Genomic DNA, 18,190 nt, shown 5'->3' on the forward strand with positions numbered 1-18,190 from the left:
CCAAATTTTCCAAAATATCTTCCAGCTAAAACCAAAGCACCCATGTCGTATGATGTTCTAGCTGTCTTTGCAAGTCCATCTGACTTTTATTTCTTGAGATGAACTGACTGCCTCCTTCAATATGGCCATTGTAAATTTCACTGGTAAAAACAAGCCACTAAATTGGTCGTGATCGTCATCTAGTGTCATTCATTAAAGAGATTCGAGGTCACGCTTGTAAACATGTTTGTTTTCAGTCATTCCTAGAGTTTTTGAGGGTAAGATTCTTCCCTATGTTGGGGTTTGAGGGCTGTGGTATTCACTGGCTCGCTCTGATGCAAACGGTTCTTGACTCGAGAACGAGTCAATGTTTTGTTCGTTATCTGGCTCGGCTTGGTGATCATCTTCAGTTCTCTCTTCACAGCAGTTCAGTCAGTGTACTGTTTGAGTGCATGCATTACTCCGGGATATTAGTTTGTTTTAACTCAGAGAGAGTGTCAGCCACTTTATAAAAGTTAACAGCTTAAGTCATTTGTGGATGAATGTGTAGGCTATTGGAGACGCGAACTGTTTCAAACGATTCAGTTTGATTTGGTGAATTGGTTCAAGAAGATCCGGTCGAATGATTCGTTCGGGAACCGGATATCACTACACTGTTGTGTTGTGAACATGCTCACAACAGACACGGAAGAGAAGACATTGCTGAATAAAGTAGTTTTTGTTATTTTTGGATGCTTCAAAAAATTCTAACTGACCCTCTGATGTCACATGGACTACTTTGATGATGTTTTTCTTACCTTACATGGACAGTATACCGTACACACAGTTTCAATGGAGGGACTGAGAGCTCTCGGACTAAATCTAAAATATCTTAAAGGGTACATTACAGACACACTTTCACTTAATCTCATGTTAATCTTGAGAACCTATAGAGTATAGTAGTTAGTAATCCAAAAAGTCTATTGTTTTATCATATTTATAAAAGAAAAATACAGCTTTCTGATTCTTTCCAGAAAAAGCCGAGCTCCTGGATGCGTGCCGTGAGCGGAGCTATAATACTGATGTTTTGTGTCGTTTCCATTAACATATATTCACTTATGTGCTGATTTCCAATAAAAGACAGAAATCTAATGCAGTTGTATTTACATGAATGGGGTCTTTTATCACAGGGACCGCTCCATGTTTTAAAACGATGTGCAAATCCAGGGTCGACTTGGGCCTTGTTTATAAAACATTCGTCACTCAAATGACCAGAACACACAAACGCACTTGATATACTCCATTACTGATCTGGAAAAACAAACTGCATTCACTGTCCATGTAACTGGGTTCTTTGGGAAGCTGAACATGGTAAACTTTCCTTCACATCCAAAAATGCACTTATTTGGAGGCATTCTCAAACAAATCCTATGCAGCTTTGGCAATGAATTTGAAGCACATCGATGTGCGCGGTCTCGCTCTCCTCTGGTCAATGTGTGCCTGGGCGCGCTTTTCCAGGAGAAACGCTCAAATAAGGAGTTCAATCCACGATCGAAAAAAAAAAAAACAGCCGAAACTTGTACCAACCCGGAAGTACGATTTTCGGCACAGAAATTCTTCTAAATTATTTTTTTAAACTTTGGCCATGTTTAGCATGAGAATCCATCTCTTTAACACTGTGAACAACTCTGAATACACGAATAACCACTGTACCCCCCTTTAAACTGTGTTCTGAAGATTAACGGAGGTCTTACGGGGACACGAGGGTTAGTCATTAATGACATCATTTTCATTTTTGGGTGAACTATCCCTTTAAGTCGTTCCAAATGTGTCTCACTTTCTTTCTTCTGTGGAACATAAAAGAAAATATAATTAGAAATGTCTTGATGGTTTTTCATCCATACAAAAGAAGGCAATGGTTAAAAACAACAACATTCATGTTTACCAGCATTCTTCAGAATTTCGTCTTTTATGTTCCACAAGAAAGAAAGTTATACAGTTTTGGAAGGACGGTGATGGTTAGAAAAATGATGAAATAATTTTCATTTTTAGAGAACTATCCTTTTGATTTCAGCGATATTTGAAAGAATTACAATTCAATGGACGGACAGACAGTTCTAATTGAAAAACAAAAGTGGTTTTGGTACAAAAGAAAAAAGAAAGAAAGAAAAGAAACAAGAAAACCACATTGAAAATACGAAATCTGCAATTCCTTTACTGTCCAGAAGGTGGAGACATCCGCATACTTTTGCACAGAATGCACAAAATTAACTTGATATAGAGCCAACCCTGCTGAATGAACCAGTCAGATCTATTTTACTTGACTGTACTAAACGTGAGTCTAATATATCAAACCAGATATAGTGTATTAACATGGTTCAACCTCAGCTTACATTTAGACTATAAGAAAACACTGGAAAGCAAATGGAAAGCTATTTTTACCGACAACATAGAACCAAGAGGTTTTCTGACTTTAAAACAGGACTAATTTTATATTGTCTCTAGAATATTTATTGTGATTTTTACCCTTTTTGAAATATGTTGCCCCACTTCAAAGAGCGCATCGCATTACATTATCAAAAATATTGAAAATGTATTTTATATCATTTGTCTATTTTAATAGATGAAAAACATGTTTGTATACAGAAGAATCTAAAAATGGCACAGAATAACCTCAAGAGGACAGCACTCCAGCTAAAAGTTAAAGCTCTCCACAAGAAAGGCTCATCTGGCTTCAGAAGCGCCCCGATCTTCTTGGAACATTCACCCAGGACCCAAACCAAGACAAGCATCCCCCAAAAGGAGACAACAACTAACAATTGGAATTTTCTGCTGAACTCAGTCATTCAGACAGGACCAAGAGTATGAATAGTATTCCTACAAAGTCTATCTTTGGGTCATCTAACAGATGTTGAGCTGACCGTGGGATTACATTTGATTTCCAAGGAAGAATTTAGCCCTGAGAGGCATTCAGGACAGCCAGAGATTCTTCATCTTCATACACACTCCTTTCAGTTGTAAGTTCATTACTTAATATGATTATGCCAGTCTAATGAAAATGCAATAAACCATGACATATAGTTACTTTAAATGAACGGGATTGTCCAGAGAGCTGCGGGGGTGTTTGTGTCCACGTGTTTCATCTTGACTCACTGGAAGGGTCACGGTGACTCACACTGACACACAGTACTGCCCACAGATTGAGATAAAAGATGAAGTATGACTACCCTTAGTTTAACTTGAAGTTCCCCTTTCTCATCAATCCACAACTGCTTTAATCTGGAATCTGTCGAATTAACGCAACAAGAAGAAAAAAACCCAGCAAAACAACAATATAATAATAAATGTTGTTACTATTATTATTAAATACATGTTATATATTTAATATGTAATTATTATTAAATATATACATTTACTACATGTATGACGCACATTCCACTGGTGCCACCTTTGAGATGTTTTTGAGACAGCAGAAAAGTCAGCTTTCTTCGCCTCAAAACACTTTAATGTGGTCGGGTCTGTAAACACCAAACGTAATTGGAGAGTATTTTGAGTCAGACTAAATGAGGGTAGACAGTTAGATTCAAGGTAATGTGATCCTCGGTTTGATAATAAACAAACAGCCATTTTAGTAATAATACCCCTAGAGACAAAGAAAATCTGAGTTTTTAACTTGATTATAGATTCAGTCCAGTGGTAAACAATGGTTTTGGTACTTAAACGTATTTTGGTTAAACTGTTTTGCTTTTGTTTTCCTAATATAAAGCATGTGAGACAGGCCACACGATCACTGCAGTCTTCTTGAAACTGGATTAAAACTTTTCATGTTTGTGAAAACATTGTCATATGATCCATACTGATATCTAACTTTAAAAGCATGTGAGAACTGGATTAAACGAGAAGAAACTGACTGTTGTTGATGGGTAACAGCTGACTGTCAACATCAGGAAACAGTCTTATCTCAGAGAACAGACACGGTTAGTTCTGTGACATCTGCTGGGACTGATTTATGGTGAATGATTGGCTGAAAAGATTTCTAGCATCACATCATATTTACCATAGTCCCCACCACAGCTAAAGATATCATTTCATGAACGATGAACGATAAAAACATTGACATCCAATCAGACTCCAGCTTCTTAAAGGGACAGAGCTGAACAGAGACGTTATGGTTTAGTTTAGTGGTTTTTGGTGTGAAATGACGCTTGAAGTCAGAGAGATTATTTCATTTAAATTTCTTTATTTTATTAAAATGATGACATCACATTAGCCTAAAATCACACGTATAGTAAAAAAGTCACATTAGCGAAATTTCAGTGGCAAGTCACAAATAATTATACATAATATATAAAAATGCAACTACACATAGCCTATTTTACATTTTGCTGAAATGCTTATGAAATCAGTGTTTATATACAAACTATTATCTTTTATCCCAGTACTCTAATTATTGTAATGTTTTTAAGACAGAAATAATGTTATATGTGATTGAACTTGTTACATACTGCTGTCTCTGCTGTCATCACTGTTGTACAGTTCAGTTTGAATCAAGATCACGATCTGGGCCCATATGTATAAAACTTCTCAGAAATACTCTTAAGAATAGTCTTAAGCTTTATTTAAGTGTCGAAAAATTCTTAGTAAAAAGTAGGACTTTTCTAAGAGTGGGAGACTTATATTAAGAAGCAATGTGCTAAATGATGACTAATTATTACTGATGCTTCATTTTCTTTTGGTATGTCTCCTCGTTTACAGTTGGAGCCGCGATGTGAACATGAGTTCCAACAGTGGCTCCAACAGCTCCAGGAAAATCCTCAATCCTCATAAAAGTTTTTTTTTGGAGCATGGTTTAGCGGTTAGTTGGAAAGTCAATGAACTGCTATATAGTATGCTATAAAGTGAAAGTGAAAGTGATTCGACATTCAGCAGAGAATGGTGACCCATACTCAGAATTCGTGCTCTGCATTTACCCATCCAAAGTGCACACACACAGAGCAGTGAACACACACCCACAAACACACACACACACACACACTGTGTTCACATAAATTATGTTGTAGTCAATGTGACAATGTTGCCAAATTAGTGATTTTGTCACTTCTCATCCCTCCCAATCACTCTCCAACTGATCTATATTTATATGTACTGTATATGGATCAGTGAACTCACATTTATGATTTCATCAACTTTCAATTGAAAGCAGTTGGCAACACTGGTCGGTGCTAGAGAGTATCTTTCTTTTCGAGAAAAGTATTATTTTTCCTATTTTTACCTAAATAAGGAGTATACACACTTATTGTGGCTGTTTTATTTAAACTGGTATCTGGTGGGCGTCCTCGTGCATTAACTCCACAAGTGAAACTCCCTGAAGTAATAGAACCCATGATGCTCCAGGAAATCCCTTATATGGGCATATAAGTTTTTATAAATCCCTTATGCTACACATCCAGCTATGGCTGTGACTGAATTAAATACAGATAGAGACTTTTACTTGATGAAACACCAATATAATACATACGATTGCGGCATTATATGGTTTATCTGTGTTCTTCAAGCCACTTCGGGCGTTTTTTTTTAAATATAAAAATATGCATAATGCATGTTAATCGACTAAAGGCAGGCATATTATAGTGCGATTATGAAGGTTTATCAGAAAATTGTATGATAGCAGCAGCACACGACACAAATTGACTATGATTTTACAGACTCTGACACACAGTGGGGCAAAAAAAATATTTAGTCAGCCAACAATTGTACAAGTTCTCCCATTTTAAAAGATGAGAGAGGCCTGTAATTTTCATCATAGGTACACTTCAACTATGCGAGACAAAATGACAAATAAAATCCAGAAAATCACATTGTAGGATTTTCTATGAATTTATTTGCAAATTATGGTGGAAAATAAGTATTTGGTCACCTACAAACAAGCAAGATTTCTGGCTCTCACAGACCTGTAACAAGTTCTCCTCTGTCCTAACAAGTGCTCCTCTGTCCTCCACTTGTAATCAGTATAGAAGACACCTGTCCACAACCTCAAACAGTCACACTCCAAACTCCACTACGGCCAAGACCAAAGAGCTGTCAAAGGACACCAGAAACAAAATTGTAGACCTGCACCAGGCTGGGAAGACTGAATCTGCAATAGTTAAGCAGCTTGGTGTGAAAAAAATCAACTGTGGGAGCAATTATTTTGGAAGTCATAAAAGACCACTGATAATCTCCCTGGATCTGAGGCTTCACACAAGATCTCACCCCGTGGGGTCAAAATGACCACAAGAACGGTGAAGAAAAATCTCAGAAGCACACAGGGGGAGCTAGTGAATGACCCGCAGAGAGCTGGGACCAAAGGGACAAAGGCTACCATCAGTAGCTTAAGCCCTGAAAGCATCCCCTTAAATAGCCTAATTCATATTTTTTATATTTCCTTTATGATTATATTTTCTATCACTGAATTATATTTCATCATTTTAAGTTGGTACATTAACAACACCATAAAAGCACATGCACAAGCATTTAAAGCATGTGCCTATACAAATTATAGCTGTTTTGTCAACTCTCTGTTTTGAAACAACCCTGCAGACATTCATTCAAGGTTTATTAATCTTAATATTTCACACATTTTGTTAATTGACAGTGTTGACTCATTGACTGACTGGCAAGGGAAACACATTTTAAGAAAAAGGAAGAATCATGAGATAAATTATTTAATTGGTTTTATTGTTTTTTTTTTCAGACCTTAACATGGCAATTCAGACAATAGAACCCGACCCTCTTCATAAGCAAATTTCACCCTTTGGCATCAGTCCATATTTCAAGTGTTCTCCAAGGTGTTAAGAAGCAGCAATGCTCCGGTGTCTTCAAGCTCAACTTTTCAACTGGATCAGTTCAGTCTCCTCTCTCTGTGTTCTCACAGCACACCAACATGACTCTGGAAGGAAACCATCACAAGTTCAGCACAGAGCCTTGAGGAACACCAGCCTCCAGCATAAGTGATCATTTCTTTCTCTGTGCACACCTCTGCACAGCTTCCCAACGAAACCTTCCCTCAACGAAACTTGAGCGCCTGGCGCGTCAGTCCGGTGATGAGCAGACACGTGTCCTTCTTGTCCTGCTGAAGAGCCATGAGTGCTCTGGAGACGCCCTCGGGGTCCTGGTGCAGCGCGAGGATGCTCCTGGCTCTCTCCGCCGCCTTCAGGTCTCCGGCTTTCTCGAAGAGTTTCACCAGGACGTCCTGGTTGACGTTCTCGAAGATGTTCGGCGAGGCTTTCTTGCGGTGAGCCGTGTCGAATTTGACGCCGTTCACGGCGGGACTGACGCGACGAGAGTCTGAAGACGCGTATGAAGACATAGCGGTTGAAATAGACCGTTTGCGAGACGTCCTGTGTTTGATAGCAGCGGCTGTGCTCTCAGTGACTCCAGCATTGAGAATAGCCGGTTTTATAGAGGACTGACCTGAGCTGATGTCATACGGACGGCTAGTAAACGCCCATTCGCCGCTGCGCTCAGCAGGAAGCGCTGTGGGGACTGCTCTGACGCAAAGATGAACTTACCGAACAATTCATTAAGAAGTGAGTGGCGCACAATAAGCGACCTCTTTTGAGTCCAGCTTCGTCTATCAGAATTTTTAAGAAGTTGCCTCATAACAATAGCCTACCCTAACGCTCCACGATAGATGACAAATCACTTCCGCACCGGGAAGATTTATAAAGTGGCATCAGTTACATCATGCAGTCATTTATTTGCAAGAGATGATTGATATATATAAGAAAAATATATAGAAAAATATTAAACTAGTAGGCTATAGCCCTAAGGATTAAAAAGAGTTTCTGACATTTTCTTTTAAAACTTGTAAAAAAAGATTTTTGTCCAATTCACTCAAACATTTTAATTGTAAGTCTATATAAAGGAGTGTTATCATAATCATCATCATTGACGTGATTAAATCAAGTTATAGAATATTGACTGCAACCCTAAGTTTTAAAGTTTTCTTCCTTTACAAGAATTGTAAAGTACGAGTATGAGTTTGTGTATATGTATCTGTTTTATTGATGATGAGGGGGACACACAGGGTGAGATCACTAAATTGCTTAGTTCAGATTATTTCATGTCTACAAGTTTAGCATTTATAAATGTTTTATGTCACCTGGGAAGTACCTGCAAGATGTTCATCTTCACATGTCATGAAAATGACCAGTGCTATTTAAAATTTCAGCAATAACTTTAAATATTTCATCACTTGTCTTTGTCCTGAAGGACATTACGTAGTAAACGAGCCGTTTCATTGGCAGACTGCTATGGAGCTCATCAGGGATGCTGGTTTGGGAATGAGGAACAACATGCAACTCTCTCATTTTCTGAGATAATGTTCAGAAATAAGCACTGATTGTTCTTTCCGCATGATGCATTGTACATGTGCCATGAGAAGAATATTCTTTATTCATTCCATTTGTACAATCGAAAAATTTTTATACATTTAGCACAATAAACAATGTTAAATGTTACAATAAAAACCTATTATTTGGTTGACTGTAACTTAAAAATGATACTATATTTGAAGAAACGATTATAATTTAACTATAAAGAATGACACTTTAATTAACTGTACTGCAAAATATTGTAAAAATATTTCATAACTGTAAAGTATGAAATCATTATGATTTAAAAAGACATAGAAAAAATATATTGTTATATTTTCATTAAGTTAAATTATACAAAATTTAAAAACCACAGCTGCCGCTTTTAATTTGACTGTTTTATTTCATATTGAAGAGCTGGTGAAATAGGTCTTTAAATGCAGTTGTGTGTGTGTGTGTGTGTTTGTGTGTGTGTGTGTGTGTGTGTGTGTATATATATATATATATATATATATATATATATATATATATATATATATATATATATATATATATATATATATATATATATATATATATACACACATATATATATATACACACACCTATCCTTTTAAAAAGCATTTGAGAAACAATTAAATTCTGTAGTGTTTATATGAAGTTCCCATCAGTTATTCTTGTCCTTTCTACAGTATGTGGGAAAGGGAAAGGTCTACTATAAATATGTATTTCACTGGTAAATGTGTTTTTATTCTGATGCTCAACATTTATGAGGAAACAGATCACATGAAGCTATTTTTATTAAAGTTGTGTGGAGCAATCGTCAGTGGGAACAGCTGGGAACATTGCCTAGACTCTAGGAAGGCCTACTAGGGTCAGTATAGCACCCATAGGGCTCGAGTGCTGGGACAGTAGTGTAACATCTGTGAGAACCCTCCCAATGATTTGTATTCGAAGAAAAACAACATTAAACATCGTACTGTTCATTCAATAGAAGGAAGGATCCCGTCACACGGACTTCCCTGTTGCACATTAGGCTATGGACTATTGTTACGTAGAACTCTAATGTAAAATACAGTCCCAGTTATTCACTGTTTATAATGTGGCTGACAACTATCAACAGGAGGGCACTGTTATGAAGTCATGACAACAGTCGGACTAACTAACAGTGAGTCTTCTGTACCGACGAAATGTCTACTTCCTTTACATGCCGGTGTTCTGTCGATTTGTCCTACGCTGTCAGATTTTCCTACCTCCCACCAAAACAGTGGGTAGTACAATTCCACAACGAAAATTCTACTGTAAAGTTATGGTTTATTAACGTCTACACCTACCACAACCCTAATCATACCCTTACAGTACTGCAAATACAGTAATTATGTGTTATATTCGAAGTTGTAGCTAAAATGGATACAGTTACAGGAAACCAACAATAAATATTATTTTCTACCAATTAGATTGCGTTTTTATTAAAGTCTACAACTACCCCAGCCCTAAACCTACCCTAACAGTAATGCAGATACATTAAATATCGTTGTTTAGCATGAGACAAAGGACGCGATATTGATGTGCGCGTGCGCAGTAAACCCGCGTAGGAAAATCTGACAGGGTAGGATAAAATGTCAGGACACCGGCCCTTCCACAGTCACAAGAAGCCCTGGAAAAAAAGAGCAGTTCCTGCCACGCAGTAGTTCCACAGAAATATCATCGGCTAATGGCTTTTCAATATTATAACCTTTTAGACAATTTTTGGTTTTGCTGATATATTTCTTTTCGTGTCTACTTCACTTGGATCGTTTTTGGAGACTTTATGCAAAGTATGCAAAGTGTACACAGTTAGTGACTTGAGAACAGCGCCCTCTTGTGGCTGAAAAGAAAGTCACAGTTGACTTACAAGCTACTTGAAGTTGATCCAGTTTATGACCGTGAAAGAAAGATGAAGAAACGCGTCTGAAGCGTCGAAGCAATTAGTCATATATTGATTTTGAAAGTTAAACGAGGTAGGAATTATCCATGATAGAAAACTTAAAGTGTATTTGACGTCTGCATTTACATCTGCTAGACGTTTTTTTTAGTGTTTGCTCATCTGCAATACATAGGACGTTTCCTATCAGATGTCATATAAACGTTAAGAAAATGTCTTTAATATGTTTATTCGAATAATTTTGAAACTGACCTCCTAAAGGCATATGTCACCCAAAAATGAAAATGTGCTGTTTATAGGCTTACCCCCAGGGCATCCAAGATGTAGGAGACTTTGTTTCTTCAGTAGAAAGCAAACGAAGGTTTTTAGCTTTAAACGTTGCAGTCTATCAGTCTTATGATGTAAGTGAATGGGAATCACAGCTAAAACATAAAATAAAAAACTGCATCTGTTCAAACTCTCCTTAGCGCATCCTCTATGTTTAGTTTTATTGTATATTTTAGCTGTGATTCCCATTCACCTCCATTATAAAACTGACAGACTACAACAGTTTGAGCTCAAAATCTTCGTTTGTGTTCTACTGAAGAAACAAAGTCGCCTACATCTTGGATGCCCTGGGGGTAAGTAGATAAACTTAAATTTTTCATTTATCAACCATGATTCTGTGGGAATATATTAAGATTCAGTCTCAGGCCTGGATTCAATTGATAAGAAGAACCTGCTATGCCGCAAGTAGTAAGCATGGTTGTGACCTGTTTTTAGGATTAGGCTACACTGTAAAAAATTATTTAGCAGTTTAGTTGTTTCAATGAATTTTTTTATGTTGACACAACTTGCAGTTACTGAATTTGTTCATTCAACTAAAAATTTTAAGTTTTCAGTGTCTCAACTAGTTTGAAAGTTTCCTGAACTAGGTTATTTGTCCTCATAACTTAAAAAAATTTGTTGACTCAATTCAATAGCAATATCATGTTCACAACATCACTTATCGCGAGATCTCGTCATTCTCGTGAATGCTGTTGAAGACAGAAGAAGGTCGTCAGCCATTCTAGTCAGTTTCTCCTCAAAGTTTGGACATTTGACTAAAATACAACTTTGGTAAGTAAACCATTCGTATTTATTGGCTTAATGTGTAAAATTACATTTGTTGTCTCAGAAGAGTAAGTATGGTTATAGAGTTGTATATTCTGTATGTAAATTACTGTATGTAAATGTTCGTTTCGCGGCACTCTGAAGCCTCAAAATACAGGCAGTTCCACAGTATTTTCCTTATAAATATTAAAACATATATTCTCCCATGCGGGACAGTGGAGCTGAACTTATGTGGAGAACGATAAAAATACAGTTTGTATGTATTATTTGAGCCCAGGGCTGCGTTAGAGACGTTCAAACAGAGCGCGAGAGCTCAACAGATCACTGTATGGATTAAGAACGGCGGGAATTTAAAAAAAAGGAGCTGCTCTAAACCTGACAGCGTAAGACATCCGTCAGAATATACATCGATGAAAAATTAGGGGAAAAAGAGATTCCTACTCGAAATGTGTCTTTTCTGCATGTTATAAAGGAAACGAATGAGCAGCACAGATGAGCACCTCCCTCAGAGTTCTTCTGGAGCGCGTAACTTAACTTAACGTTACATTTGATATCGCTGACATAAGCTTAGTTCTGATGATTTTTTTTACAGTCTACGGTTCAGATGAAGTTCTGAAGGTAGCGTTACAAACTCTTCTTTCAGTTTTCTGAAGTAACGTTAGTCATTCAAGTGCCTCACTAGAACCTAGAACCCAGTGTAATGCTGCGTGAATGCTGTTTTTATACAGTCTATGGTGAATATACGGTCATAAGTAAATTGCATACGTTCAAATCTATATATTTTAGAATAAAAGCATATATCTTGTATAAATAGAGATACAATAACGATCGACACAAATGTGTAAAATTTCCTTTTATTGTGTTATAATTCTGTGTTGTGTCATTTAAAAGCATCATCTGGATGGTATAGTTTGTCTTTGGCATTTAATACAAACTTGTCAATACATTTGACTCTCTGTAAAGATTTATTTAAGTTATATGTATGTTTATTATTTTACAGTGTTTTAACATGTTTTTGTATTTTTCATGTTTATGATATTTTGGGATGACTGAAGATTCAGAGCAGAATTCAATAATCCTGTGAATGGACCACAGCGAGTCCTTTTGCAGTTATCCATCAAAATGATATGCAGACATAATGGAAATGGCATTTACACAGTAGAGCTTGGACGAAGTTGTAAGTAAATTTATTTATTTATAAATGCACATTTATTGGAGTCTATATGCTTTACGTTTGTAAGGCCCTGTTTAATGCATCCATTTGTTTTTATTAATGCACACAGGCTCTGCGCAGGAATTCATCAAGGACATGACTGCTGGGATTACGCTTGTGGATGACCAATCTGAGTACCATCAGTCTGCAGTGATGTGGTCCAGGTAATAGAAGAAACTGGGACTGGGACTAACAGAAATAAACTAATTCAGGTTCAAAACAACTTGAGGTTTAGTAAATGACAACTTCCTTTCTTTTTCTTTTTTGGGTGAACCCTTTACGAAAATGTAGATATTTGCATTGGAAAATAGCTTCAAAATTTAGAAAACATAATTTGACATTATTTTCCCTTCAGTTTTATTCCGTGAATTTTCTATAATTGGTATTTAAAGTGTTGAATTTATCTTCATAAAACCACCAGAAACCCTGTTTATGGACATAGCCATTCTTTATTATTTTGCTGGGTACTGTTTTGAATCCTGAAAAATGTTCAGTGCTAGCATATTGGCCATTAGCAACTTTGCTTAAAGGATTATTTCACCAAAAAATTTAAATTAGGCCATGTTTTACTCATTCAAAGGCATCCTATGTGTATATGATTTTCTTCTTTCAGACAAATCTGATCTGAGTTGAATTAAACATTGTCCTGGCTCTTCCAAGTTATTTAATGGCAGCAGACAGGTGTGTTTTTTTCTCAGCAGTCCAAAAATAGTCAAATAAAATGCACCCATCCATCAATAAAACGTGTCTCACATGGCTCTGGGGGTTGAATAAAGGCTTCCTGTAGCAAATCGATGCGCTTTTTGTAAGAAAAATATCCATATTTAAAAAGTTGTAAACACTTTTTTTCTCTTCCACTGACTATCATACGTGCAAGCCTAATTTTGTGATTCTACTTCGTGATTGCCGTATTGTTGTCTCTCCTCCGCTCTTCCGTGTTCGTCACTAATCATCGGTGCATGCATGACCCCTATGTCCTATTTTCATCCACCCGGAATGGCTCTCACGAAAGTGAGAGAAAAGTGTTTAAATATATTTTGAATAACATTTTAAATATGTATATTTTTTTTACAAAAACACATGGATTCACCTCTCAGAGCCATGTGAGGTACTTTTTATTATGAATTGATGCACATTATTTGACTACTTTTGGACTGTTGAAAAAAACACCCACCTATTGCCATAAATATTTTTTTTATATAATCCGACTGGATTTGTCTGAAAGAAGAAAGAAATACACACTAACGATGCCATGAGGGTGAGTAAAACATACATGGGTTAACCAAGCCTTTAAGAGTCATGCTTTACTCTGAACATGCAGTGCAACAGACTATTATTTAAAAGGAATACCTATTTACACCAATATATTTTCTGATCATTGTATAAATGGTGTGACAGATTAGACACTTAGAATTGGATTAAGAAAAAAACCTGAATGTTGTATTGGTTTGTCACATTTTATGTCATTCAGAAATCATGTAGCATACCAGTGAAGAAAATAATTTCCCCCCATTTTTAGTATAGTTGGTTTTGGGGGTGTATTTTACACTTATCTTCCCATGGGATTTTAAACTCTTTGTGTTCAGCAGAACAAAGAAATTTGTACAGGCTTTTAACAGTTTAATACAGGAAGTTATTTTGAATGGTTCTAAACGAAACCGTTGAGGAGCACCATTTACAGTTGACTTTCATTTTTGGTTAAATGTTTCAAAATATCTTCCACTTGAAGGTGAATTACACTTTGCATTAATTGGTAGCTGTGCTTTTAACACACAACTTTAATAGTATATGTACATATGTGTGTTCGTTTATAAATTTATTAAGTAATGTAATATTTTTTTTCTTTTCCCAGCCATCCAGTGACATTAAGGATGTTGAGAAAGAAATTGAAGAGGGCATTCTGATTGTAACTGAAGAACAGCAATGTGATGTGCTTCCCAAGGAATAACCAACATTGGTCTCATTTGGACATCCTGTCATCACTGACATCTCCCATGTCCCCAAGGCATTTGGACTCCTAATGGGTCTGTAGGCAGTGAACATTCACTACCTCCAGCGCATTAAATACACCATTGAGGCTCTGCAAAAACTTGTGAAGATCAGCTGCTCCCACCATGTGCTCGCTACAGCGGCAGGAACTGTAGGTGTGGGGGAGTGAATGTCCAGCGCCCTCTCCACCCTCAACACCACAAATAAGGTGTCCTTGAGCAATGCACAACTTCTCCCCGGGCGCTGCAGCATAAATGGCTGCCCACTGCTCTGGGTGTGTGTTCACGGTGTGTGTTCACTGCTGTGTGTGTGTGTGCACTTCGGATGGGTTAAATGAAGAGCACAAATGTATGTCATGTCACTTTCACTTTTCAGTGTTCATGATGTGTCCATCGGCTCCACAGCACTCTTTCTTAAAAAGTAGTGTTTTGTTTTTTGTTTTTTAATAAGGAAAGGTTCTTTTGTGCCTTTCACTACATTTTAGAATGTACATTAAAGTTTATCATGTCATAACTTGGAATATGCATGTTCTCATGTAAACAAATGTTGTTTCCCCTCTCATTTTCTTAAACAGTATGTACACATTTTCAGTATGTAGCATTATGATGGGGGACGAGTTTGGAAACTTTCAAGATCCTTCTGATGTTAACACCTCTGTCTGGTCATGTTGTGCTGTGAAATTTAGAATCTGACTGTTTAGATCTTTGTGCTTCCATGTGCATTCATTCCATTTATATCTTATTATACAGAAGTACGGTACACTAATTTTTTGTAACTAATTGTGATGTTATATACATATATTTTGGTTTCTCATTTTGACAATGACTTGCATTATGGTGGTGGGGGGAGTGCATGTGAACTTGTGCAGGGTTAATATGCAGAGTTCAACCTTCTGATTTTCATATTGAGTTATGAAATTAAAAACAATCCCTGTGGTTTTGATCTGATGAATTGAAATGCAACTATTTGTTTCTCAATCCCATGCCAATGTTATTTATTATACATCACACTTTCAAGTGTCAGTTCAGATCTTTAGACGTGTGTTTTTATATTTTGCTTTTTTTTTGTTTTGTTTATCAATTATCAGTTGATGTGTTGACGGCAAATTGCTTGTTCAATTTAAATGTGAATGAGTGTTGTCTCTATCATTAAATAAATTACATTAAAAAAGTGTTTTGTCATCTTTATTTAAACATTTAAGGCAGTGGGGTAAAATTTGTTTATGATTATTGATCGAAGTAAAAAAAAAAAAAATCCCTGTTGACACAGCATGATTTAGTTGACTGGACTAGAAAATATTAGTCAAGTCAACTTAAAGAAATTTGTTACCTGGACTAACTCCACTCTAATTTGAAGTTGTTTCAACAAGTTTTTTTTTGTCAAGATAACAAAAAAATTTTAGGCAGCGGGGTAACAAAATATTTTTAGTTGACTCAACAAATTCTTTTTTACAGTGTATGTTGCCAATTCCCACACTGATGTGCTTTCAACCCATGAGTAGAGCTCCCACAGCGCTCCTGTTCCTCAGTAACTGCGCCATGGCACCCTGCTACGAAAAGTCAGTCAATACGACACAAGCAGTAGCGTGCAACAGGGCTCGAGCCCCTGCCCTATTATTCAGTGATCCTAAAGTGCCCTTTCGGTCTGATCTAGGTGTTCCCGGACCACAACTGTGCCCTCCAAATGCCACTACTCCCCTGCCCATCTCAAGGTACCTAGAGATTTCACCAGCTCCAGCATGGATCCAGCCTCACAGAAAGACTTCAGATGTCCCAACACCTTTGAAGAGATGATGCTGACCCCTCCGAGTACCCCAGACGACACCAAATAAATTTGAATTGAATTGAAAACCCAAAATATGTCTACATTGAATTTTTTTTTTTTTTTTTTTTTTTGCTGCATGTACAGCGTTTCTGCTTTAAATGTGGACAAATAAATTTCAACCCGTATGAGAATAGGAGTATAGTGTTTTGTTTGTGTTTTCACCTTCATTTGAATCAACTTATCACTAGTAAATAACAGTTCCCGAACAATTATACCAAGAACACCTTTGGTTGGATCTTTTCAGTTGCTGTGCCATGGATTCCTACTAATGACCTGAATGTAAGAGGAACACAACACAAGAGGAATAAACAGGGTTTGTATGCTGATCAAGGTTACTTCATCAGGTCAGAATTAGTCCCTTGTAAATGTAGTAGTTCTATATTTGGGTGAACCATCTCTTTAAGATATTGTGTTTGGTTAGATTTAACTGTACAGTTAAACACAATGCCAAGTAGCTACTATTTAAATCAACTTTATCCTAACATCTTTAACAAGTTAAAGCCAAAGTGAACAAACATTGTTATCGATACGGTTCAGGCGTACAGTTTCCTCATCTGCAAATACTGGTTCTCAATTAAAGTCTGTATAGGCTTATAACTCAATATGTGTGATGAAGAGGAAGCTCCATTTGTACAATCAGCAGTTTTACAATGTCCAAAAGTGAGACAGCAGGTGGAGCTGTTTACACGTTATTCTCTTATGCACATGAAATGCTCAGATCAGGATGATTTAAGTTAAGGATGCCACACAATCTGCACACAAAACGATCTCATTTTACTTATATATATATATATATATACAAATATATTTTTTTATATTTACATTATTTTTTCCACGATTTTTTTTCAATGACACAGTGTCATTTTTATTTTTCTGTATTATTGAACAAACGTTAAGGTGTTTTTAAAAATGATTTTAAGGCTACAGCTTGACCGTGTTTTGTGTGTGTGTGTGTGTATATATATATATATATATATATATATATATATATATATATATATATATATATATATATATAATCATTTTATCACATTATATCATTTTTAAAAACACCTTAAAGTTTGTTCAATAATACAGAAAAATAAAAATGACACTGACTGTGTTATTCTGTAGAGGGGGGGAATTTAATAAGACTCTGTTTTAATGGAAAAAATCGTGGCAGAAAGATTCACATAACTATCGTTCTGTGTTGCACTTTAGCAGTCACAGCCTTGTGTTCAAGAGTAAGCCGCACGTGTAAAAATCAAAGCCTTCAAATTTGGCTCTTGTAGGGACAGGGGTATACTGTAGTGGTGGATTCTCAACGAGAGAACGGCCTTGACAATTACAGTCCAAGGTAAAAGAGAAATAAATAAAGAACCACTAAAAGTAGCCAAAAGTACCTGTATGTGTGGGTGGCCAATAATGCTCTGCAAACTATTTACACCAAAATGGGCATTTGCAGGAATCCAATGCTATCGAGCACACACTTCATTATTCCTATCATTAAATCCCAAGCTGCTTTTGACAAAGTAATGTGCATATATATATATATATATATATATAAAATAAACAACCAATATGTTATTAATATGCATGCTAATAAGCTGCTAGTTAATGGTGAGAAATTGTCCTTAAAGTGTTACCAAAGAAATTAATCCTGTCATTCAGCTAGGATGTAATAAATTGCTAAAAAGTTATTGTAAAGATATTTATAATGTTACGAAAAAATTAATTTCAAATAAATGCTGTTCTTTTGAACATCCTTTTCATCACAGGTTTCACAAAAACAAGGTTTCCACTGATGATAACAAGATGTTTCTTGAGCAGCACAGCATTTTTGATGGACTGGCATTA

General features: G+C 36.4%; 1 protein-coding gene across 1 annotated transcript; it reads right to left on the minus strand.

Moving 5' to 3' along the window:
• Window positions 1–6,654: 6,654 nt before the first annotated feature.
• LOC113054290 (transcriptional and immune response regulator-like) lies at window positions 6,655–7,451 on the minus strand. Its single transcript, XM_026219728.1, has 2 exons — window positions 6,974–7,451; window positions 6,655–6,886 (listed from the first exon to the last, which is right to left on the minus strand). The coding sequence occupies exon 1, from the start codon at window positions 7,304–7,306 to the stop codon at window positions 7,004–7,006; it is 303 nt and encodes a 100-aa protein (XP_026075513.1). The 5' UTR covers window positions 7,307–7,451; the 3' UTR covers window positions 6,655–6,886; window positions 6,974–7,003.
• Between the last annotated feature and the right edge of the window lie 10,739 nt (window positions 7,452–18,190).

Source organism: Carassius auratus, chromosome 35 (assembly GCF_003368295.1).
Source record: "Carassius auratus strain Wakin chromosome 35, ASM336829v1, whole genome shotgun sequence".
Classification (NCBI taxonomy): Eukaryota; Metazoa; Chordata; class Actinopteri; order Cypriniformes; family Cyprinidae; genus Carassius; species Carassius auratus.

Excerpts from the sequence above, each read along its gene's own strand:
- LOC113054290 (XM_026219728.1), bottom strand. The coding sequence starts at position 7,306 with ATGTCTTCATACGCGTCTTCAGACTCTCGTCGCGTCAGTCCCGCCGTG.